General features: G+C 36.8%; 1 protein-coding gene across 8 annotated transcripts in view; it reads left to right on the top strand.

Annotated features, from left to right (window-relative positions):
* LPAR1 (lysophosphatidic acid receptor 1) overlaps positions 1 to 16,532 on the top strand; it is a 140,122-nt gene extending 123,590 nt beyond the window's left edge. For all 8 annotated transcript variants that reach the window (XM_033123726.1, XM_033123732.1, XM_033123730.1 and 5 more), the window contains exon 4: positions 14,054 to 16,532. In XM_033123726.1, coding sequence (XP_032979617.1) covers positions 14,054 to 14,355 — 302 coding nt within the window. In that variant the 3' untranslated portion in view covers positions 14,356 to 16,532. The remainder of the gene's footprint in view (positions 1 to 14,053) is intronic.
* The last annotated feature ends 10,196 nt before the right edge of the window (positions 16,533 to 26,728 follow it).

Raw genomic sequence — 26,728 nt, 5'->3', positions numbered from 1 at the left:
AACTTGATTGTTAACGAAAGCTTTGTGAAACATAGTAACTCATGCCTATAGCCACTTTTCTCTTATTTCCTTCACAGCAAAACTCTGTAAAGGGGTTGTCTATACTTGCATATCCAGTTTCTCTCCTGTTTCCTCTTGAATCTACTCCAGTCAGACTTCCATTCTCAAGACCCCCTGAACTGTTACCAGTGACCTCTTTGGGGCTAAGTCTTTTATTTCAATTGCTCACAGGTTTCCTTGACTCCTCCCTCTCTAACATCCAATCTCTTAGCAAATCATATCAGCTTTGCCATCAACATATATCTGTGATCACCACCTTCCCATGTTCAAAGCCACATTATCTCTTCTCTGGATTACTGTGTGAGCCCCTAACTGTTCTCCTTGCTTCCAAACTTGCTCTCCTATAGTTTCCAAATATTATCCCCCTCTAAAGTATGTTTTGTTCTGCTAGTTGTCTTTCACACCCCTCCTGGAACCTGAGTTCAAGAAGGGAGAGATTGTTTCCCCCGTTTGATTCACTGTGGTGCCTCCAGTACCGAGAATAGCACCTGACATATAGTACATACGCATGTATTTAGCCAAAAAAAAAAGAAAAAAGAAAAAAGAAAAGGTTAGCAGACTATATAGCCTTACAGCCAAAAATTCAGCTCCTGTCAGTTACCAAAAATCAATTGTTTTTGCTCCTAAAGCTGTTTATATCAGTTTATTATGATAATGATGTAACTAGTTAAGTATTACATTATCTAATAAAAATGAGTGCAACAAGAAATGTTTCTGGGAAAACTAAGGTGAATGCTCTGTTAAATATTCAATGCAGGCAATTTGCAAAAAGAAATTGCTTTAAATTTGCTAGTGAGAATAACTACAAGTTTGGAGAAAGCCATAAAAAAAATCTGCAAGGTTTTTGTGCTCAAATTGCTTTACAAGAGTTTTAAGTTTTGACTCCGCTTTTTAGGAGCCAATTTGGAAGTAGCATGTGATGCTTTATTGGTGCAGCTTTCCTTGGAAGATATTGCAGAATTCCAGTTAACAGTCCCATGTTCAAATTGAAAGCCTTAGCTCTGTATTGAAGGATTGGAAAATGAAAACAAATTGCCATTTTAAGTTCAAATAAAATATTGAAGATATCACTTTTGTAATCTTACGTTCTAAATATTTTAAAAATTAATTGATTATTAGCTTCACTTGGGGCTTATTATAGGGCATCTGTGTTTGTGTGTAGGTTAAAGCATAATTGATAGCATATTATACATATTTTTTATCTTGTGCTTTTTACTTGACAGTATATTTTGGAGATCATTTGGTACCAGTCAGGATAGAATATCTTAATAACTTTAAAAAGTTGAATAGGATTCTACTTTATGAATACAACGTAGTTTGTTTTACTTCTCTATTTATGGTTAGTTAGATTATTTCCAATTTTTTTAAAATAAAATGCCGCAGAGAATTCTTTGCACATGCATATTTGTATTGTATGTGAATATATCTATAGGATAAATTCCCAGAAGTGATGTTGTTGCAGTTTATTTTGATGGCTTTCAAACTGATAGACTTTTGTTCAGGATTTATGTGATAGAATTTGCTTTGTGATATTTAGTCTTAGTTTTGAGCAATCAATATTTTACTTTGAACTTGTAGTTAAAATAATTGAAATTCATGTAGAAAAATATGTTTGTGAATTTGAATCTGGAACTCTTTAGCCTAAATACCCATTCCCAAATGAATAATTGTTTTTTATAACTTTCTTTAAAAACCCTTTTTATGAAGATTTTTGGTAACTGGAGATATCTTAACCCCACAGCTATCATATTATAGGAGAACAAACTCTACCTCCCTCCTACTATGCTTTGTAAATATCAATCCAGGACGTTTGGCAGCTGTAGGAGGTATAGCCACCCTCACCCTAAAAAGAATGGTCATATTTACAATTTCTGTCATTCTTCTTTTCATGTCTTCCAGCCATTTAAAAAAATATATATGTAAAGGAAAATAATAGGTTCAAATTTCCAGATATAAAACAAATAAGTCATGGGGATCTAATGTACAGCACAGGAAATATAGTCAATAATATTGTGATAGCGTGGTGTGGTGTCAGATGGTTTTGGGACTTATCATGATGATCACTTCTTTAGGTACGTAAATGTTAAAAAGCTGGTGTACACCAGAAACTAATATAATATTGAATGTTAGCTGTATTTTAATAAAAGTCTTTATATATATACATATAATTTTTTAAATAAACATTTTTAGGTTGCAGGACTATTTCACAAATTTTTCTGAATTTGCCTTTGGATTAAATTTAATTTTTTGTCTCTATTTTGTTAGTAAAACAAGTAATTATAAATGAAATTTCCATTACGTTTCTTTGTCCTTGAAGTTTGTCCCCTGAGTAATACAAATCTTGTTGCTCCACGTCAATAGTTCATGAACTGCAAAGAACAAAATCCACAGGATTCTGTCATCAGCTATATTCTGTGAGCATTTTCAGCTGGATTGTAGTACTCATTTAGACTTATATCATTTTGGGACAATTTTAATTCATAGCTAAAATATGAAATATGGTGCAAAACCACTTATAAATTCCCTGTTTATGTTGAACCTTTGCTAGGGAAAGATTCTAGGGAGGAATTTCATTTATCCTTTTAAAGGGATAAATATTATTCAAATTACCTTGGTAACAGCTGGACCACAGTCATGCAATAAGTTTAGTATCACTTTCTAAATTAGATGGTGTTGGTCTGGAGTTGACAACATTGATTTTCTGTGAGATTTAAGAGTTATCATTTTAAAATAAGGGGGAAATTTTGCTTTTTAGAAAGTTTGCAATTTATCACTAAGTTTAGGAGGCAAAACAGATTTAACTATTCTGAGAATGGTGCATTATTTTTTACGTGAGGAATATGTAGATGGCATTATCTATTTTTGTTGGATCTTACAGAGTACCACATGTAAAAGAAAATAATTCCCTTTGTCTTTTTTAAGACACAAAAATGCAATGACTTTTATTAATGTATGTATGGATGAATATAAGCTTACACACATACACATACATGTTACATATACATTTATGTAGTATACGTGTATATGTGTGCATATTTATATAAATTATGTTTCTCATAAATTTAAAATATATGTTATTTGAAAATGGTAAGGGCGTATAAGAAAATGCTTTGGTAGGCATTTGGAGTAGCACTGTTTTTTAGTTCACCCTAAGACAGAACTGGGTAGACATCAGCAAACATGTTTAGGGAGGAAAGATAGAGGCAGTGACCCATCTTAACATGGTTTAACATATTTTGGTTTTGTTGAAAGTACATTTCAAGCATTTCCTGTTTGGTATGCTCACAGAGACCTCATGGGTCATATATTAATACAGGGGAACATTAGCTACTGTTGAAATGTGTGTGTGTGTGTGTGTGGGTGTAAGAGCATATAACTCAGTGCATCTTTAGTTTGCTGGCTGTCTCTTGATTTCTTAGAATTTGGAGCTAATAAGATAGCTGTGCTACTTCTCTATTTTTGAGCATTATCACAACTTCATTTTGTCTATTCATAGATAAGAACTTTCAGAGGAACACCCCCCTCCCAGTGTAATTGTCTAGTATACCATTTGCCTACTATTAGATGGCATCACTAGATATTTCAGGTATAGGAAAAAGCTTGCTTTGGTGGCCATTCACTATCTCGTCTTCTCAGGGAGTCTCATTATTCAAGAAAGTCTCCTGCAAAAGGGCAGACATTCCTTGAAACACAGTGCCCCACTCCCACATTTGTATGTAATGCAGTATCTTACATGGAAACGGAGGTAGTGTAAGAAACACAAAACAGCTTCAAATAAATTATAATTAATATCCTCACAGATTCAAGAGGATATTGTCTTGACTAATTTAGGGCACATTTGATATATAAAAACACCAATCAGAACAAAACGTGTTCCTGAAAATAAAAAATCTGATTGCCTAATCTGCTCTTACCTGTCACTAATATGTAACCTTTTTGTTAATTTTATATGCAATAAAAAAGACACAAATTTATAATTAAAATAAGCAACATTTTAAAAGTGCAAAATCATATACTAAAGTGTCTCTAGGCTGCAGGAGTATAAGTGACTTTTTAAATTTCCTATTTATATTTTTTCTGTATTTTTCAAACTTACTATGCGAAAAAAGGAATAATAATTCAAGGAATTAATTATACCATAATTTAGACATCAATCACTGAAAGGAAAGCAACTGATAGACCATTCTGGGAGGAAAATTAGATTAATGAGAATTGCCCTTATCATCCTCTCATAAATTATCAGTATTCCTTTTAAATAAACTGTATTACAAATTATCAGAACATAAATATATGAAAACAACTCACCAGTTTGAGTCCCTGAACAAATGCAGCTATGACACTTGAAAAAGTCTTATGACTGTTCAAACTTAATATTATTGATGGATACTGATTATGCTGATAAATTATTAGAACTGTACTTTGTATTTAAAAAAATGGTGAGACATTATATGCTGGGTTCTAGGATATATTCTCTGTCCCCATTCTGACAACTAGAGCACGAATATGAGACTTAATCGTGGTCAGCCAAATGCCCCTGTATGAAACTTTGAATCTTGAGAGATTAATCAAAGCGTATTGGGTCATTTATGCTTTTTCAAGGCAGCTACTGCAGAATGTAGGGTCTGGTGGGATAGCATCATCCTATTGAACCATTCCTGTAGCAGTACCTTGGCTAATGCCATGTCTCCCTTCATTCCTGACCCAACCTGTTTCTCCAGAACTCAGTAAATTCCATAGGTAATCTGACACCCATCACTACTAGTAACAATACACGAGTCTATGCTACAGTAACAAATACATATAGAACTTTTGCATATAAGGTCCACCTCTTACCCCTTCAAATGCCTTGTAGCACCGATTCAAAGGCTGTGCACACTGTAGGTGTTCGTGTTTGTTTTTCCAAACAGAATTCAATGACGTTTCTACTGATTATTTTTCCTTGTTTTGGATATGTCAATTAGGCAGTTAGCTGTGACTTGCCAATTCATTCAGCAGAAGATCCACCTTATGCCAGCCACTGTTGCTGGACATACAGATATGAAAGACATCGCATTTCTTCCTTTATGAGACTTACATTCTCGTTGAAGGAAGATAGAAATTAAACATGTAAACCATTTTTGGTTTACATATTTAAGATAATTTTAATTATCAATTTTAAGATAATTTTGAATATAAAGAAGGGCTATGAAGATGATAAAATGAGATAACGTAGTGGGAAGAAAGTACTACTTCAGCTAGGAGAGGCAGGCATCTACTTTGAGGGAGTGCTATTTAATAGTAGGTAAGTAGACATGAAGATCTGCAGAAAGAGTACTCCTAGGTGAAGGAACTGTACATACAAATGTCCTGAGACAGAAATGAACTTACTGGGTGTCTGTGGTTAGAATCTAGTGCATGAGGGGTGAGTGGAAAGAGATGAGGTTGGAGGGTCTGGAGGGGCCAGTCAGGTGGGGCTTTATGGGCCACAGAAGGACGGCGTGTAGGAAGCCTTTGCAGGATTTGAAGCAGGAAAGTGATGTAATGTAAATTGATTTATGCTTTTCAAAAATCATTCTGGCTGTTCTTGCTAGCTTGACTTTAAGGAAGAGGCACGGAGGAAGAGGAATTGGGTAGGATCCTGTTGCAATAGGCAGATAAAAGGTATTGCTTATTTGGCTAGAGTGGTAGCCATGGAGAAGTGGTTTCTACTGACTTTTCTCAAGCACAGATGTTCTTCTATAAGAGGCAGTACGAGCACGCCAGCCACTTCAGCATGTGCTTCCCAGTGTACAGTCTGCAGGATGAGATTTAGAGTCTGTAACAGGATATGAAACGTGTATGTGTATGATACTCACTGCTTAATGTGAAGGAGAGTATGAAATGCCAGAAGGCATTCTCCTGTGTGTAGGGAAGATAGCACTTTGTTGATCAGGTCCGTTTTATGGGGGGGTGGGGGGGAGAAGTTGCACCCAGTGGTATTAAAGAGAGCACAGAATGAGTGTTCTACTCTGCTTTGGAGATCTGTGTATTGTTTGTTAATGCCCTTCCCTAAAAGATAAATGTCGCTCTTAGGAGTGAGTGATAGATACACTAGAGTCCATATACAATGAATGAAATCATGAAACTTTAAATATATGAAACATTTACTACGACCACGAAGTGGAAGTGATGGGCACTACAATAAATGAAGTAAAATAGGTATTAAGATAAAAATGCCATTGCGGAGATATCTCAGTTGCATTAATTTTGTATACTCAATGTTCTAGAAAACAGATTTTATAATTAATCTAGGTTACTCTTTTAGGAAAAAAAAGCTTTCATCTCAAAAAGTCATTCACAAGATCATACACCATGATCAAGTGGGATTCATCCCTGGTATGCAAGGGTGGTTCAACATCCGCAAATCAATTAATGTGATACACCACATTAACAAAATGAAAAATAAAAATCACATGATCATATCAATAGATGCAGAAAAAGCATTTGATAAAATCCAACAGCCATTTATGATAAAAACCCTTAAGAAAGTGGGAATAGAGGGGTCATATCTCAACATAATAAAGGCCATATATGACAAACCCACAGCTAACATCATACTCAATGGGGAAAAGCTAAAACCATTCACCCTAAGATCAGGAACAAGGCAAGGTTGCCCACTATCTCCACTTCTATTCAACACAGTGCTGGAAGTTCTAGCCACAGCAATCAGACAAGAAAAAAAAATAAAAGGCATCCAAATTGGTAAGGAGGAAGTAAAATTATCATTATATGCAGATGATATGATACTACATATAGAGAACCCTAAAGACTCCACCAAGAAGCTATTAGAGCTGATAGATGAATTTAGTAAAGTAGCAGGATACAAAATTAATATTCAGAAATCAGTTGCATTTGTATATACCAATAATAAAACTCAGAAGGAGAAATTAAAAAAACAATCCCATTTACAATCGCTCCAAAGACTATAAAATACCTAGGAATAAATTTAACCAAAGAAGTAAAAGATCTGTACTCAGAAAATTATAAGACACTGAGGAAAGGAATGAAAGAAGATATAAATAGATGGAAACACATATCATGTTCATGGATAGGAAGAATTAATATAGTTAAAATGTCCATACTGCCTAAGGCAATATACATATTCAATGCAATTCCTATCAAACTACCAACGACATTTTTCACAGAAATAGAACATATAATCCTAAAATTTATATGGGACCATAAAAGACCCCGAATAGCAAAGGCAATCTTGAGAAATAAGAACAAAGTGGGAGGTATAACAATACCTGACTTCAAATTATACTACAAGGCTACAGTAATCAAAACAGCATGGTACTGGCATAAAAACAGACACATAGATCAATGGAACAGAATAGAGAGTCCAGAAATAAATCCATGCCTATCTGGCCATTTAATCTACGACAATGGAAGCAAGAATGTACGATGGGGTAAAGACAGTCTATTCAATAAATGGTGCTGGGAAACCTGGACAGACACATGCAAAAAAATGAAGCTGGACCACCTCCTTACACCATATACAAAAATAAATTCAAAATGGCTTAAAGACTTAACTGTAAGATCTGAAACCATAAAATACCTAGAAGAAAATACAGGAAGAAACTTCACAGACATTACCCGGAGTAAGATTTTTACTGACATATCCCCTCGCGCGAGGGAAGTAAGAGAAAAAATAAACACGTGGGATTATATCAAACTAAAAAGTTTTTTCACAGCAAAGGAAACCATCAATAAAACAAAAAGGGATCCTACTGAATGGGAAAAGATATTTGCCAATGATATATCTGATAAGGGATTAATATCACAAATCTATAAAAAACTCACTCAACTCAACTCCAAAAAAACAAACGACCCAATTAAAAAATGGGCAGAGGACTTGAAGAGACATTTTTCTAAAAAGGACATACAGATGGCAAACAGACATATGAAGAAATGCTCAACCTCACTAACCATCAGAGAAATGCAAATAAAAACCACAATGAGATACCACCTCACCCCAGTCAAAATGGCTATCATCAATAAATCAACAAACAACAAGTGCTGGTGTGGATGTGGAGAAAAGGGAACGCTTGTGCACTGTTGGTGGGATTGCAGATTGGTGCAGCCACTATGGAAAACAATATGGAGTTATCTCAAAAATCTGAAAATGGAAATACCCTGTGATCCAGTAATTCCACTGCTAGGTATCTATCCGGAGAAATCCAAAACTCCAATTCAAAAATCTTTATGCACTCCTATGTTTATTGCAGCACTATACACAATAGCTAAGACATGGAAACAACCGAAATGCCCATCGGTAGATGACTGGATTAAGAAACTGTGGTACATTTATACAGTGGAGTATTACGCAGCCATAAAGAAGAAAGAAATCTTACCATTTGCAACAACATGGATGGACCTAGAGAACATTATGTTAAGTGAAATAAGTCAGACAGAGAAAGATAAGTACCATATGATCTCATATGTGGAATCTAAAGAAAAGAATAAGTGAATGAACTAATCAAAAACAGTTTTGGAGACAAAGAGGGAAAACTGAGGGTTGCTAGAGGGGTGGGGGGTGTGGGGGTAAGGGGGAAGGTGAGGGGATTAGAAAACAATCAGTAACCACAAGATGGCCATGGGGTTTGAAAATTAATCTGGGGAACGTAATTTAGTGGTTACCAGAGGGTAAGGGGGTGGGGGGTGGGAGATGAGGGTAAGGGGGATCAAATATATGGTGATGGAAGGAGAACTGACTCTGGGTGGTGAACACATAATGTAATTTATAGATGATGTGATACAGAATTGCACACCTGAAATCTATGTAATTTTACTAACAATTGTCACCCCAATAAGTTAAAAAAAAAAAAAGTCATTCACATTTCCACTAATACAATGACCCCTTAAGCTTCCCTAAGAATAAGCTTTTTATCTGTAGTCTATCATCCAACATAGTCTCTTCTATGATATATAATTTAGAAGGATTTCCTAGGTACCCAAGTCTTCCATGTGTTTGCAGAAATCACATTATAACTACAGAAATGAACTAAAATTAGATTGGATTCTGGGATACCAAGATGCTGCCCTGAAGGAATCCACAATTTAGAAGAAGTAGTTTCTGTATTTGAACACTTATCTCTACCCTTTTGATCTCTACCCCAAGACGCTGAGATGGGGAGACTGTTTCTGAGGTCCTCATTTGAGAAGCATGAAGAGTGAGGCCAAGGAAAAATTCACTTGGACACAGCACTAGTGTGCAATTGATTTACCTTAACTTGTTTTAGATCTGTGGGATGTCTGATTTTTGCCAACCAGACTGGAAACGCTGTCTGTTGTTTTCAACAAAAATCTTGGGTTGTCTCCCAAGATTTGGGACGTCTTTTCTGTCAAGGACACTTTCAGTCTTTAACTTTGGTTCTCCTATTCCACATGTAAGCGAAGTACAACTAGTTAGTAAAAAGCCACTCTAGAAAAAAAGTCTGTAATTGAGAGACCAGATGGGAAGCATTGTTCAGCTGATGTGGTTGTGTAGATGTGAGGGAAGGTGTGGTAATATGATCTGCTTCTGCAGCTGTGATCTGTTGTTCCAAAACAGCCTCCTTCCTCCCTGCTTTCGGTGTCTACATTCCAGCAGCTCTCTTTCCATCTTTGTGGGCATTGGGGACCTCACAGATTGATTTGACAGAGGTATAAGAAAGGAATGAAGCTTGCTCTAGGAAGAGCAACTTCTATTTATTCCAACCCACAGATATTTTTTGAATATCCTCCTCCCCGTGTCACTTGTAATATTGGCAGATGGTGCAGAATGTAACCACTCTGGTTCGGCACTCTAAGAGACAGTTTCTCAGCATTCAAATTGCCATCAGCCTTTCATGATATCTTTGCATCTCCATCTGAAGTCTTGCAGTACCTCAAGCTAAGATATACAGAACTGAGCTCATCATCTCTGTTCACCGCCCCTGCCCTTGGCAAACACCAACCAACCCTTCTCCTGTGTTTCCTCCGTCAATGAAAGGTAGCACCATTCTTCCCTCGCCCAAAGGGAAAATCTAGGAGTCATCCTAGACTCTTATTTTTCTTATCCATTTCATGCAGTCCATCTTCTAAATACTTTGCTAATCCTTCAATACCTGTCTCATCATCTCTGTTCACCACCCCTGCCCTTGGCAAACACCAACCAACCCTTCTCCTGTGTTTCCTCCGTCAATAAAAGGTAGCACCATTCTTCCCTCGCCCAAAGGGAAAATCTAGGAGTCATCCTAGACTCTTATTTTTCTTATCCATTTCATGCAGTCCATCTTCTAAATACTTTGCTAATCCTTCAATACCTGTCTTTCCCCATTGTTGCTACCCCAGTTCAGGCTCTCATTGTTTCCCCTCTGGGATTTGGAAACATCTGAAGTTTTTACCATTATTTTTATCCAAATCATTTTGTCCTTCTATTCTTACAGTGTTGTATATTAAATGAGACTCTGATCAAGGAGGTCAATGAAATTAAAATCTCGTAGGAGGAGGGGTACATGCAGATCATTATTTCTTACAAGCTCTCCAGGCTATTGTGGTATGTGGCTAGGCTTGAGAATCAGCGCTGGACTGGAGAAATTTCAAAAGTCTTAGCCAGGCTGGACACAAGGTCTTCTGTGACCCTGGACATCTTATTTGTGGCCACTTCTGCTTCTGAATTTACATAAGCACCCATAAACTACTTGTGCTTTCTCTTACTTTCATGCTGTTGCATACCATTCCTTGGTTTTAGGCCTTGGTCCATGGGGATTCGTCCATCAAAAATGTTCTGGACATACAAAAACTACCTAGAGCAGTCCCTATGGAGTATTTTCTTCACCATCTTGGTAGGTCCTGAGAACCTCCAAAATGATTTGGGGCTTCTGAGCTTCTCTGTGTTTCCTCTCTTTTCCTTCTTCTTATCCTCCTCACATCCACTGCAAGTCCCAGGAATCTACACCAGCCTTCACACAGTATGGCACCCACAATGGCAGTAGGTGGTATAGGCAGGTAGATGTAAGGTGTACGACGGCTTTTACATGTGGTATCTTAATTTAATCCTCCCCACACCCTGTGGATAGAGAGGGAGCTATTATTTCTCCACTTTACAGGTGTGGAGATGGAGGTTCTTCTGTTATCAACCTGACTTACAGATATGCACTTGAGTCTCTACGGATTATGGGTTGACAAGGTCCGCAACGTACGCCTCAAATTCTGTGGTTAGCTACTTATTGCTAAAGGGGCTTGGGTGTAGTTTGTCTTTTTAGGAGCTTTTTGGTAAATCCATAATTTTAGCAAGCTTAATTTCATAATATTCATTCACTATTGTTTAGAAGCTTAATCACCTTGGAATTTTTCCGGCCCCATTTTCCACTTATGTAGGCCATCATCATCTTTTGCTCATTTAGGTCCTGGGCACTGAAAGAGAAGGGAAGGGAGAAGAAGGGAAAACTGTGCATGGCTGGTTTTAGATGATGATTCTTGAGGCCTATGGTACTGAGTCCCTTAAATTGCTCAATCAAGTCTTGAATATCCGTATCCCTGTAGTATCAGGACTGTGTGGTTGGCCCTAATCATAGTGCTGAAAACAATTCCTTTCAGTGAAGAAGAAGGAAAGAGGACTTTGAGTTCCTCAATGATGCATCCATGTATTTTAGCTTCTGTGTCAGGCCGTGGTGTTTCCCACTTCCTGTCTCTAATCTAGCAAGGCTCCTTGCATTGTTTGGCTCTAAAAGTTAGGCCCATCACACTGGTTTCTGAGACCGTGACTTTTATTGAAAACAATCTTGCTCTTTTTGAATTTAAAGAGGAGAAGAAATTATAAACAACAAAATGGCTGGGTTTGAATTCTGTCACTTTTGACCAAAGTCACGCAACTTGAGCAAGTCCAGGAGAATGTGGATGTTCCCTTCTGAGGTCTGGAAGGAGCAAAAGTTCATTTCATTTAAAATAAATCTGTTGAGATGCATTTTGCTGGTATCTAATCAAGCTCTGAATTTGAGTTCAATTAGAGCTTTGATAAAAGAAAGGGGAAAGGAAACTTGAGAGAATGCTCCCCCATTCATGACGGGCCTGCATGTTTTTAGTTTCCAAGTAAATGGAATAATGGGACCATGCATTTTCCATCCAAGCATTTTCCACCCTGAGAATAATTCCCTTCCTGGCTTCTCAATAAATAATGCATTATTTCTGAAACTCAAGAGGCATTCCTTTGATTTTCCTTTATGTTTAACTTTCTGAGTGATTTTCAAGCAAGGAAATTCAAGGACTTGGAATAAATGCTTTATTAACATTTTTACTTGAAGTTCAAACAGCTTCTTGGCTATTATCTCCTGATATTTGAAATATTTTTTTTTCTCTCTAAGGAAAGTCTAAGGTATTGTATTTATTAGAAAATGAAGCACCTTGGACAGTCTTCAAAGTGAACAGCAGTTTAAAACCAATACACATTTGTGTTTTAGAACAAAGAGCTTTATGGGGGGACTTTTCTCCTTTCTTTATTTTCATTTCCCTGCTGAAAAGGTTCAAGAAAGAAAGCTGACATTCAAAACGGGGCTGTTTGGAGACTAAATCTCGTTTGTTTACCTTTTGTGAAACTCATTCCTTGAGGCTAATCCAAATCCACTGCCCTGGGCCAAGCCTGCGTCCACCTAGGCCAGTGCCACTGAAGTGTAAAGATTCAAATGCTCTTCTGGGATCATTTCTATTTGCAGGCTGTTCATTGTGTAGCCTGATTATACATGTGGGGTGAGATGTCATGGGACAGGGTGGTGCCGACCGGTTCTACTGGCTCCTGTTCTCTTAGCCGAGGATCCCAGATCATCCCGGGGTAATATGGTGGTAGATTTTAATGCTATTTCACCACCTTCATTTTCCCTGGGAGACAAATGAGTGATTTCAGGAACTAAATAAGCTGGAATTAAGAATAGAATCTATTCCTTTTACAGTTACAGTAAAATCTTAACGATTAAGAATAGTTGTGGAAGAAAGGGGACAAAGTTGATCTAAATTAGTAAAATATCTAAAGCATCAACTATGGTTTAAAATGTTTAATTTTATTCATTTCAAGAAGTGGGAGGATAACAGTATTTTCTGGAGCATGGACTCTGGTGCCAGCCTGTAAGAGCAGAAGCTCTGGGGCTTATTTCTAGTACCATGACCTTGAGCAAGTTATTTCACTTTTCTGGGTCTCAGTTTCTTTATCTGCATAATGGGATAATAGTTTCTATCTCATTTGGCTATTGTGCAGATTAAATGAGTTGATATTTGTAAAGCACATAGAAAAGCACCATTTAAGTAATTGCTGAGTAAAAATAAAAGTGAACATTTTGTCGTTGGAAATTTCTATTTCCAAAGAGGCCCATGCTACTGAGCAGATAATAACAATGTTATTGTTATTGTTGTTACTGCTAAGAAGTACTGAGTGATTATTTTCTTAGCGCTCATTTACTCCTCACAATAAACCTAATGAGGTAAAAATAATCATTTCTATTTTTCAGATGAGAAAACTGAGCTATGAAAGTAATTTGCCTAAGTTCACCCAGTTTATTAAAACGACAGAGCAAAGATTTGAACCCAGTCAACCTGAATCCAGAAACTAGGCCTCAACTAAACTTTAAAGGACATTTGTCACAGTGCTAATCTTTGGCCTGAAAACAATCTTATGCTATTAGAAACAGTATTTTTGTAAGTGTCAAAGTGTGTGTCCTGAATGCAGTTATTCATGTCTCAATTGCAGAGCAAACGCTGTGTTTTCATCACAGAGTAATCATCATTATCAGTGTCTCACAGATATTCAATTTTAGCAGGGTCCAAATTAATGAGATTTCATTAAATCGATTTTATCATTGCTGAAACCTTTTCCGAGTTCAGAAAATGAACATTTCAAGTGGCGAGCTGGTGTCTTTGAATCTCAGTAGTTGGATATTGAACTGAGATCATTCTTCACCTTACTTCGGAATTATGCATTTCTTGTTTTCTCTCTTTAAAATCCGTCTTATCCCTGTCCCTGTAGGTGCCTTTATCGTCTGCTGGACTCCTGGATTAGTCTTGCTACTTCTCGACGTGTGCTGTCCACAATGTGATGTTCTGGCCTACGAGAAATTCTTCCTTCTGCTGGCTGAGTTCAACTCTGCCATGAACCCCATCATCTACTCCTACCGCGACAAGGAGATGAGCGCAACCTTCAGGCAGATCCTCTGCTGCCAGCGCAGTGAGAACACCAGCGGCCCCACGGAAGGCTCCGACCGCTCGGCTTCCTCCCTCAACCACACCATCTTGGCTGGAGTTCACAGCAATGACCACTCTGTGGTTTAGAAAGGAAACGCAGAAGAGAAGCCAGCCATCATATCTTGAGGGATGAAGCGCTCCCCCTGACCCAAATGCCAGGCAGGGTGTGGGGTGTGAGAGAGAGAGAGGAAAAATAAACTCATGTACTTAAACACTAACCAATGGCAGTATTTGTTCCTAGACCCAACATGACTTGATATATATTGGAAATTAGCTTATGGGACAACCCTCACGTGGATCCTTCCTTTTGAAAGTAAAGAGTGGAGATCTTGTAATGGCATTCGTAGACGCTGGAGTGTCCATTTAAATAGACTACACTAACTAGACTTCAAAAGATTTTGTGTGGTTTGGTGCAAGTCAGAATAAATTCTGACTAATTGAATCCACAACTTCATTTCCATCCAGGCTTCCCTTTTTTTATTTTTAAAGGATACATTTCATTTAACAAACATGTTTATGCCTATCAGCATGCTTGTGATGGATAAGAGTATAGACTGTTTTTAAACTACCATAACTTCATTTTTTTTCCTTATGTAGGAAAATGTAAATTAGAATTATTTTTTTAGAAAGCATGCATGTAATGTATGTATGCAGTATGCCTTGCTTAAAAAGATAAAAGGGTATTAATTTTAAATCTTCTAGGAAATAGGAGAACCTAGATGTCAAAGCTGGTATTTGTTTAGGTTATGAAACAAACAATAATCGCAATATTACCTTTTCGTTAAAGTGTTGTAACACGTATAAAACAAAAATGGGATGTAAGTTTACTACCAAAATAATGTGTACTCTAATAAAGTCGTAGAAGATGAAGCACAGTAATATTGTCCCCACATATTTATAGCACCCAAACTCATTCTAATTATCAGTACATCAGAGGAATTTTTTAATAGCCTGTGTTTTTCTGTATTATAAAATAATACATAGTCATTGTAGAAAACTTGAAAAATGCAGAAATGTATAAAACAGAAAAAATAATTACTGATAATATCACAACCCAGAAGTAACCACCATTAACAGCTTCTCCCTCTGTGTATTCCTATATGTAGATTATATACTTTTTTTATATAATTGGGATCATACTATAAACAATTTTATAACCATTTTTTTTCCACTACAGAATTGCCACATTTCCTATGGCATTAAAAATTTTACAGAAACATAAATTTAATGGCTATAGAATATTCCATGTAATGGATGCAACTCAGTTTATTTAACCATTTCCATACTGTTGACTACTTAGGTTATGTCTAATTTTTCACTCTTATAAATGATGTTGCAAAAATTTTGTGTACATAAAACTTTGTCCATATAATTGATTATTTACCTAGGACGTGTTCCCATGAAGGATTTTCTTTTTTTAAATGTGAAATGTCTTTTTATGCTCGTACCTTTTATAAAAAGGGATTTCCTGCTTTGCACCTCATGGGTGACAATTGTGAGGAAAGCCATTTAAATTACCTTTTTACAAAGGAAATGCAGTCGTTAGTTTAGAGTGACATTTTTATATAATAAGATGGACTAGAAACAGTCAGCTGTCACAAATAACCAGAACACCCTAATTAATGTCTAGTAATTTCAGATTTTGTTTGAGGGACCGATTATCCAGCTCTTGATAGCCACAACTGTAATGCAGAATTCAAGAAAATGCAAAGAAATCAAACATGCCAACTGAATACAGGATCTTCATACTAAAGAGTTGGGACACTTGTGTAGCAAATTGAGTGTCAATCTCTGACTGGATACTGTGTATTCTCCCAGAATCACCGCAGATAGACCGCTGCCATATTAGGTGATACCTGTTTAATTCATTGTCTAGGTAAACTATAATTGCACCAGTTTGTTGTAACAAGTAACCTGTAAAGTCACAGTCATGAAGCAGGTATGGGAAAGTCAGGAGTATGTTTGAGAGAAAGATGTCCAGACGAAGAGTGGTTGTCTAGGAAGAAGGAAGTCAGTGCCTGGTCACTATTTAAGCAGAGGGCAGATTTGTGACGTGCCCACAGTGAAAAGGAGATGGGGAACCAGTTCGCAGAAAGATGTTTGTATACTTGATACAAAATACAGAGCATTTTATATTGAAAGTGAAAGAAATGAACTTGGACTTTTACTCATGTGCATGTATTGTAAAGGAGATATGGACTATCTGAAAATTAAAAACATACTAATTGGACTTCAATAAATCATTCTCAATCAGTGTTTGGTAATGTGTGGTTCTGATTGGTGCTATTTCTCTTGTTCAGGTCTTCTAGTTTTCATTGCATGGCGCCTTTTTTTCAACCTGAGTAAAGTCTTTCCGGTGTCCAAGAGATGGTGATTTATGTTGCATGAAAGGAGGTATGATGTCTTAGGACAATACTTCAAGAGTATAACTGTTAAGAGTACGTTTCTTTTGGGAAAACTCTGATTTTATAAAACTTTTACGACCAAGTGAGCTTCACCTGATCCCAAACCCTTAATAGGATTGGGCTTCATTTGTGTGTTTAGATGGGCTTGGATTTAGGCACCTGACAGAAGAAATGTGTGTAACAAGGAGCTAGAAGGGGTCATTAGTTTTCCAAAGCAGGGACCATTCATTCTGTAACATTCACCTGTACCTTGTATAGTCTACATATAAAACTCTCTAATTCTTTTCTTAAACTTATCATGCTAATATTCACAGATTAATTACTAATAACCTGTTAAATGATGTGGTATATAAAGACCATTTTAAAATCTAAAAGCAGAGGTGGCAAGCTAAGACCCATTGGCCAAATCTACCTGTTTTTGTGTGAACTATGATCTAAGGATGGATTTAACATTTTTAAATGATTGGGGAAAAGAATATTTTGTGATGCATGAAAATTACATGAAATTCTAATGTCCATAAAGGTTTATTGGAACACAGCCACACTCACTAGGTTATGTATTGTTTATGGCCGTTTTTGGACTACAATAGCAGAATCGAATAGCTGCAACAGAGACTGTCTCTCAAAGTCTGAAATATTTACTCTCTAACCCTTTACAGAAAAAAGTGTGCCAACCCTTGCTTTAGAGAGTTCCGCTTCAACCATGCTATCCTCATTTGATTATATGCTCATTGGAAGAGGAAAGAGAAATTGGACACGCTATGATCGCTTGAGCTCTAGACTGCTGAGAAAGCGATCACAATTGCATTTTTTATAATAAACATAATTTTTATTTTGAAACAATCTCAAACTTACCAAAATGTTTGCTGAATTTACAGACCATTTTTCCTGAACTATTTATAAGCTACCAACATGATGCCCCATCATCCGTGTAAATTTACAGACAAAGACGTTGTCTTTCATCACCTCAATGCAATTATCAATATCAGGAAATTAACATTGATACATAAATTACCATTGAATTCACAGACCCTATTCAAATGTAACCAATTTCAATAATGTTTCTTATGACAAAAGAATCCAATCTAGGATCCCTGGTTGTATCTAGTTGTCATATCTCTTAAGTCTTTATCAATCTCGAACAGCCCGTCTGTCTTTTCTTGACCTTCGTGACCTTAACATTGAAAGGTCACAGGTCAGCTAGTTCATAGAATGTCCCTCAATTTGGGCTTGTCTGATATTTCTTCATGATTAGGATCCCATTATTTATCTTTAACAAAATAACAGAAATGCTGCTGTGGTTCTTCTCACTGTAACCTATCAAGAAGCATATGATGGTGATTTGTTCCACTATCAGTGTTGTTAACTCTGGTTACTTGATTAAGGTGATTCTGCCAGGTTTCTCCACTGTGAAAACGCTACTTTTTTTTCCCTTTGTAATGTAGGAAACATTCTGTTCACTCATCAAATTTGACATCTAGTCTTAGCATCTAATGATACTTCTTGGATGAATTAATCATTAGCTCTGATGGTTGCCAAATGCATTTCTTAATTCTCTGTTCTCTTTAAAGTGTCTTAGTTAGCTCTCTACTAATGAGAGTTGTTGTCCTCTCATTTATTTATTCATTTATTGATACCAGTATGGGCTCATAGATTCTAATTTTATTCAGTTAGTTACAATGCGGCTGCCATTTTAAGATTCAACTTTACTTTTGAGATCATTTTAGATTCACATGCAGCTGTAAAAACAAACAATATGGAGAGACCCTGTCTCCCCCCGTAGTGATATCTTGCAAACCCACTGTATAACATCACAAGCAGGATATTAAGGTTGATACAGTTAAGATACAGAACTGTTCAATCACCACAAGGATCCCTCCTGATACACTTTTATAGCCACACTCACTCCCGCATCCTCCCTTCCTGACCCTTAGCAACCATTCATCTGTTCCCCATTTCTTCACTTAACATTTTAACCATGTTTTCATAACTGAAACTCCTAAAACTGCTTTATAACAATGGTTTCAGGGTGTGGAGCAGATACCTCCCTAGAGGGTGTGTGTGTGTGTGTGTGTGTATGTGTATTCCAGAGAGAGAAAGAATTTTGTGATTATATGAGGCTACACAAATATATAAATATTTCAAGGAATACAGAAATGAGTAAAGTAGTAAGTAAAAATTTCTCCTTGTTGGGTGGAAGCTAAACCACAGATATTTGTTGCACGCGTTACCTGATACACATAGACAGTTACAGAGTGACTTTACGTTTTGCTTTGTGGAACTCTCAATGTCGTCCCATTGGTATCAGGGGAGCCAGGCTTCATTTTGCTTTGTATGACATTGTTCATAATTGGTTTGCGTCTTATCTCTTGTATCTTTCAGGAAAGGAATCTTATTTAACTTTGTATCCTCCATCTCACATAACACAGTGTTAAGTAGTACGTAATATTTGTTTGTTTAAATGAAATAATGTGTGAGCCACAAGTAAAGGCATTCTTGACCAAGAAATGCTCCTTAATTACACAACCCTGATAAAAGTTTTCCTTCATGTTTAAGAATATTGTAGTTAAAATTAAGTAGGAACATGAAAACCAAGGTCAAGGCCTTTGAATGATACAATGTTTTATCAATATTAGTTTGTGTTTTCTGAGTGTGTTTTGCTGAACTCATTTTGGTGTGCTTTTGGAAGATTTTTAATATTACTATAGGTTGAATTTGTAATGTGATCTACATCTTACAGAAGAACATTCAGATAATTTACATTTCGAGCTTGGCAATGACCCTGTTACACGTGAGGAAACTGTATCTCAGAGGAAAAGTTTTGGGCCGAATCTTTGTTGTCTATAGAGTTATTTGAACCTAATTACTTATTCTTTATATTGTAATCCGTAATTCATCATAGGTATTTGTTTATGTTGGCTCCCCAAACAAATTATGAGTTCCTTCAGAGGTATGATGCATTACAATGTTAAACGTTTTAAATCTTTTAAATTACTTAACACAGTAAAAGTAATGGACGATAACGTGAAGTCATGAGCAGATGTATGAATTGTTCTTGTGGTGCTCATTTTGTTTCAGGTATGCCTATATCCTGTGCTAGATTATAAATTCTTTAAGAATGAGATAGTTTTATACTCTCCACCTCCTTTTTCTGATCAAAATGACTAGAACAAAACTAAAAATATGGTGGCATTTTAAATGGTTCTCTACTGAGAACTATAAGATCATAATTATGTGTTATAGTTGTTATTACTATCATTTATTCTTAAATTTATTCACAAGAACTTTTTGAGCGCCCTCTACGTACTAGGCCCTTAGGATCCTGCTGTGAATGAGATATGCAAGATCTTCAATGAAGCTTATATTTTAGTAGGAGTGAGGGAGAAAATGTGGAGAAATAAATAGAAGTAAAATTACAAATTGCATTGAGTTATGAAGGACACTATGGTATGACATCAAAATAAAAGGGCTAGAGAAGGAAGGGAGAGTAACTACCTTTAAAAGGATAATCTAGGAAGGCTCCATTTAAGGACAGAAACTGTCCTGACTTTGGGCCTGAATTGCATAAAGGTGTGTCTTGGTCAAGCTCTTGAACTTGCACTCACTCTGGTAATCAGTGTACATCAAAACAGCCCATTAGTAAAATGGGCACACATCTAGGCTAGGTAGATAGGAATTCCAGGCAAGATGGGTGTAAATGCTTAGTGAGAGAATGCATGTCATTTCGAAAAGAAGGTCAAGTATAGACTTGAGAATGAGACTTGAAAGGCAGGCAGGCATGATCTCTTGAGTGATTTTGAAATTCATTTTATCCTGAGAATTGTGTGGAATGAATTAAAGAATGTAAATAAAAGGAATGATTAAAGGACGTAAGTAAAGTGGATTACACTTTAGAATAAATTGAAGAGAAAGAAAGCTAAAGGAAAAAGACAAGATCAGACGCTGTCACATTAACTAAGATGAAAGATGAATGTAGTAATGGAGGTGTAGAGATGGATGCATTCAAAAGGTATTTGGGACCCAGTGATTGTGTGGATAAGGTCATAACGAAGGTTATGACCTTAGCCACAGGATGGATGAGGATGTGATATGGTGAAATAAGGAACATTGTTTGAGGAGCGAGTTTACAGGAAAAAGATAATGAGTAAAGTTTTAAATATCTGTGAGCCATCTAAAGAGAACTTTGCAGTAGGGGCGTGGCTGTGTGACACATGAAGCTCAGGATTCATCTCTGGACTAAATAACTAGAATTTTGAGTCTGATTTCTTCTATTATCCTGCCGCATTTCTCCTTAAAATTGGCGACACAGAGCCTTTGATCTTTTGAATAGGAAGAAAGAAAAAGAAGGAAACGGAGAAATAAAAGAGCAGAATTTAATATACAAAAATATTATCCAGAAACGTGTGGAGACGTTACTTTTTAACAAAGTAAGTTCTCTCTATATAACGTATTTGGACTATTTGAATTGAGAGTACATTACAGAGATATACCCAAATTTGATAAATACATATCTACTCACTGTGTAGTTGAGGCAGAGATATTTAGAGTCCATTAGTATGTTATTTTCTTCTCCTTTCTGGGCTTTTGGAAAACTATCGTTCTGTTAGGCAGGCCCATGTGACTAGTTATGGCCAGTGGGTTGTGAGTGGTTGTGACAAGTTAAAAGCCAATGAGGAAGTAAAAAGCCGTTCTGCTACTCTCCAGATCTTTTTTTCCCTGAACGCCAAGCACAGAGATGTGAATATGAAGAGAGTGAAGTCCCCATCAGCCCAGGACCTTGAATGACTATATGGTGCATAATTCCTGCCAACACATACCTATTGCATAGCATGATCAAGAAATAAACATTTGCTGTGTTTATGGTGAGATTTTGTGGTTCACTTGGTACTACAACATAACATTGTGACTAATAAATAGTATTACATTTTGATGAATATTAGGGTTCTAATTTTTCGCTCTTCTGGATCATAGGGAATTTACATTAAAATTTTTTAATTTGGTAGAGAATACCAAAATACATTCCCTCCAAATTGTACCAGTTTATAGTCATGGTGTAAGAGAACTTTTTTAAATGTACATCTTCACTCAAACTGGATGTTACCAATCTTTGAAGTTTCTTTAGTTAAAAGAGTTAAAAGAGTTTGGATGAAAAAAAATCCCAAAATGCTTGGAGATAAAGCACTTCCAAAAACCATGAGTAAAAGAAGAAATATCAAGAGAAATTTAAAAATATTTTTAATTAAATAAAAATGAATCTACAACTTATCAAAATTTGTGGGATGCAGTAAAAACAGTGCTTAAAGGGATATTTATAGCAGTGGATGCATATAGGAGAAAAGAAATATCTAAAACCAATCATCTGAATCTCCCCTTAGGCAACTAGAAAAAGAAGAGCAAATTAAAACCAAAATAAGCAGAAGAAAAGAAAAAATAAAATTGGAGCAGAAATCAATGAAACTTAAAACAAAAAATCAATAGAGAAAACTAATGAAACCAAAAGCTGAGTCTTTGAAAAGATCAATAAAATTGATAAGCCTCTAACCAGACTAAGAAAGGACACAAATTACTAATATCAAAAATGAAAGGGGATATCACTATAGATCTCATGGACATTGAAGGGATAATAAAGGAATACAATGAACAGCTCTATGCTCACAAATTTGACATCGTAAATGAAATGGACCAGTTCCTTGAAAGACAATCTGCCAAAACTCACACAAGAAATAAACAATATGAATAGGTCTATATCTATTAAAGAAAATGAATCAATAATCAATAACCTTCCAAAACAGAGAGAATCAGGCCCGGATTTGTTCACTGGTGAATTCTACTTAAGGAAGAAATTATATCAATTTGATATCTACATTCAATGCAATCCTAGCCCCAATCCCAGCAAGGTATTTTGTAGATATTGACAATCTGATTCTCAAGTTTATATGGAGGGAGGCTTCCAGTCAGTTGGCAGAGTAGGTAAATGCTATGCTCACCTCCTCCCACGACCACATCAACATAACAACTAAACTACAGAACAACCTTTATTAAGAATCACCTGAAGTCTAGCTGAACAAATGTCCGATAACCAAGGATATACGGAAGAAGCCATGTCAAGACTAGTAGGAGAAGCAGAGATGCTTATATGGCAGTTAAAAATCAGGAGAGATAGCTCAGCTATGGAGGTCCCCATGAGGAGCAAGGTGTCCTATCCCCACACCAGTATCCTCAGCCCAGGTTTCCAGAGCCAGGAAGAGAAGTCCCCAAACTTCTGGCTATGAAGAACAGTGGAGATTGTGGCTGAGTGAGACAGAGGGCTACTGTCCCAGGCATTCCTCTTAAAAGGCCCATGTATGGACTTACTTGCTGACCCACTCATTTGCTCTGAGCTCCAGTGCTGGGGCAGTGGCTCAAAAGGCACCAGGGACATACAGAGCAGAACTGAATCATCTGGCTTCAGGTCAATTCAGTTTTCTTCCAGACAGAACTGCTGGCAGAAGCCATTGTTCCTTTGTTGAGCCCTCCCCTGACCCAAGCTGCACGCATGGGCGGTGCCATATCTGAATCTTCATCAACCTAGCTAATACCGTTTGCTGCATCCTAGTGATTCCCTGAGACCATGCTCCACCCAACTTTCAGGCCCACCCAAGCCACATCCAGTGGCTTTTCCGTACAAATGGCCTGTCTTGGCTCATGTTGCAGACTTTCCTAAAATTTCTCAAAAGTTCACAAACCCCAAACAAGCAACATCTGGCCTCGGCATGCCCTGTACCTCTCGCTAAGCAGCCCCAATCCTTGCACAAGTGGCAACTATCTGCAGATTACTTTGTAGCTCGTACCAAGTGTCCCCAAGCTGTTTACAGGCAGCAGGTGACCTTGGCCTGCATCAGAGCCCCTCCCAAGAGGCCCCAGAACCAACACACCACGTGGCCATCTGCAGACCACACCAGAGCATCACCCAATCACCTCCACAAATGACATTCAAACGGCGGACTCTGCAGGTACCAGAGCCCCACTAAAGTGAACCTAGCTCTGTATGGTCAGCCCCTGCACATCAGCTCCTCCACTGTAGTCACAGCTAGTCCTCATAAGCAATCAGCCTGAGGGTCAATCCCTCTCACTGATGTGCCAACAGCAATCAATCTTCAATTACCAGAGGAGGGCACACACAACCACACAAGGGCCACACCTGGAGCACCTGGCTCAGGTGACCAGAGAGACTGAGTTGCTGGGCCTCACAGGACACCTACAATGTAAGGCCACTCTACTAAGACTGGGAAACATAGTAGCTCCACCTAACACATAGAAACAAACACAGGGAGGCAGCTAAAATGGGGAGACAAAGACATATGTCCCAAATAAAAGAACAGAACAAACCTCCAGAAAAAGAACAAAAAAAAAAAAAAAAAAAAAAAAAAAAAGACAAGCAATCTACCAGATGCAGAGTACAAAACACTGCTTAAAAGGATGTACAATAATCTCAGTGAAAATGTCAACAAAAAAGAAAACATAAAAATGAAGATAGAAAACAAAAAAGGACCAGTCAGAATTGAAGAATATAATAAATGAAGAATACGTTACAGGGAATCAACATTACAAGTTAGATACATTACAGGTTAGATAAAGCAGAGGATTGAATCAGTGATTTGGAAGGTAAAGTAGCAGAAAACACCCAAATCAGAACAGAAAAAAGAAAAAGAACCCCCCCCCCCAAGTGAGGACACTTTAAAGGCTCTTGGGGAAAACATGAAGCATACCAACATTTACATCATAGGGTACCACTAGGACAAGAGAGAGCAAGGAATTGCAAACCAATTTGAAGAACTAATGATGGAAAACTGACCTAACCTGGCAAAAGAAATAGACATACAGGCCCAGAAAGAGCAGAGTCCCAAACAAGATGAACCCAAAGAGGCTCACACCAACATATATCATAATTTACATGTCAAAGGGTAAAGGCAAAGAGAGAATCTCAAAAGCAGCAAGAGAAAAGCAGTTACCCACAGGGAGCTCCCATAAGACCATCAGCTGATTTCTCAACAGAAACTTTGCAGGCCAGAATGCACTGGCATTAAATATTCAAAGTGATGAAAAGCAAGGACCTACCACCAAGATTACCCACTCTACCTAGCAAAACTATCACTTAGAATCAAAGGACAGATAAAGAGCTTTCCAGACAAGAAAAAGCTAAAGGAGTTCATCACCACCAAACCAGTATTACAAGGAACCTTAGAGGGACTTCTTTAGGGGAAAAAAACAAAAAGAAGAAGAAAGAATAAAATGGCAACAACTGCATATCTATAAACAATTACTTTAAATGTAAATAAGTTTCATGCTCCAATCAAAATAGGAGGATGAATGGACAAGAAAACAAGATTCTCACATATGCTGCCTATAAGAGACTCACTTCAGATTAAAATACACACAGAGACTGAAAGGAAAGGGATGGAAAAAGATATATGAAAATGGAAATGAACAAACAAAAAAAGCTGGGGTAGCAATGCTTATACCAGACAAAATAGACTTTAAAATAAAGGCTATAACAAGAGATAAAGAAAGACCCGGTAATTCCACTACTGGGAATTTATCCAAAGACACCCAAAATACTAATTTGAAAAACATTGCATCCATATATTCATTGCAGCCTTATTTACAATAGCCAAGATATGGAACAACCTAAATGTCCATCAACAGATGAATGAATAAAGAAGTAGTCGTACACGCTCGTATGTACAATAGAACATCACACAGTCATCAAAAAGAATGAAATCTCGCCATCTGCAAAAACATGGATGGACTTAGTATTATGCTGAGTGAAATAAGTCAGAGAAAAAAAATACCGTATGATTTCACTTATATGAGGAATCTAAAAAAATAAATGAACAAACAGCAGATACAGACACAGATACAGAGAACAAACTGATGGTCGCCAGATGGAAGGGGGGCTGGGGTGAAAAAGGGAAGGAATTAAGATGTACAAATTGGTAGTTACAAAATAGTTATGAGGATTTAAAGTACAACATAGAGAATATAATCAATAATTGTGTATGGTGTCAGATCAGTACTAGATTTATTGGGGTGATCACTTCATAAGTTACATAAATGTCTAATCACTGTGTTGTACACCTGAAAATAATATTATATGTCAACTGTAATCGAAAAATAGAAGTTATTTTTTAAAAAAGGAAAAAAAAATAAGTTTATATGGAGCGGCAGATAACCCAGAATATCCAACACAGTTTTGAAGAAGTACAAAGTTGGAGAACTGATAGTATCTGACATCAAGATTTACTATAAAACCAGTCATCGAGACAATCTAGACAAATAGATCAATGGAACAGAATAGAGAGCTTAGAAATAGACCCACACAAATATAGTCAACTGATCTTTGACAAAGGAACAAGAGCAATACAATGGAACAAAGATAGTCTTTCCAACAAATGGTGCTGAAACAAGTATATATCCCCATGCAAAAACATGAAGCCAGACACAGACCTTACAGCCTTCACAAAAATTAATTCAAAATGGATCAAAGACTTAAATGTAAATGCAAAACTATGAAACTCCTAGAAGTTAACATAGGAGAAAATCTAGATGACCTTGGGTTTGGCAATAACTTTTTAGCTACACCAGCAAAGGCATGATGCACTAAAGCAATAACTGATAAATTAGACTTCATTAAAAATGAAAACATCTGCTCTATGAAAGACACTATCAAGAGTACGCAAAGACAAGCCACAGGCAAGGAGAAAATATTTGCAAGAGACATATCTGATAAAGAACTATTATCCAAAATACACAAGAATTCTTAAAACTCAACAATAAACAAACAATGCAACTAAAAAACGGGCAAAAGACCCAAACTGGTAACCTTATCAAAGAAGATATATAGATGACAAATAAATATATGAAAGATACTCAACATCATATGTCCATAAGGAATTAAATATTAAAAGAACAACGAGTTACCACTACACACCTATTAGAATGGCAAAAATCCAAAATACAGACAACATCAAATACTGGCCATGATATGGAAAAACAGGAACTCTCATTCACTGCTG

This window comes from Rhinolophus ferrumequinum, chromosome 12, assembly GCF_004115265.2.
Source record: "Rhinolophus ferrumequinum isolate MPI-CBG mRhiFer1 chromosome 12, mRhiFer1_v1.p, whole genome shotgun sequence".
Classification (NCBI taxonomy): Eukaryota; Metazoa; Chordata; class Mammalia; order Chiroptera; family Rhinolophidae; genus Rhinolophus; species Rhinolophus ferrumequinum.
This window is presented reverse-complemented; position numbering and strand designations above follow the sequence as displayed.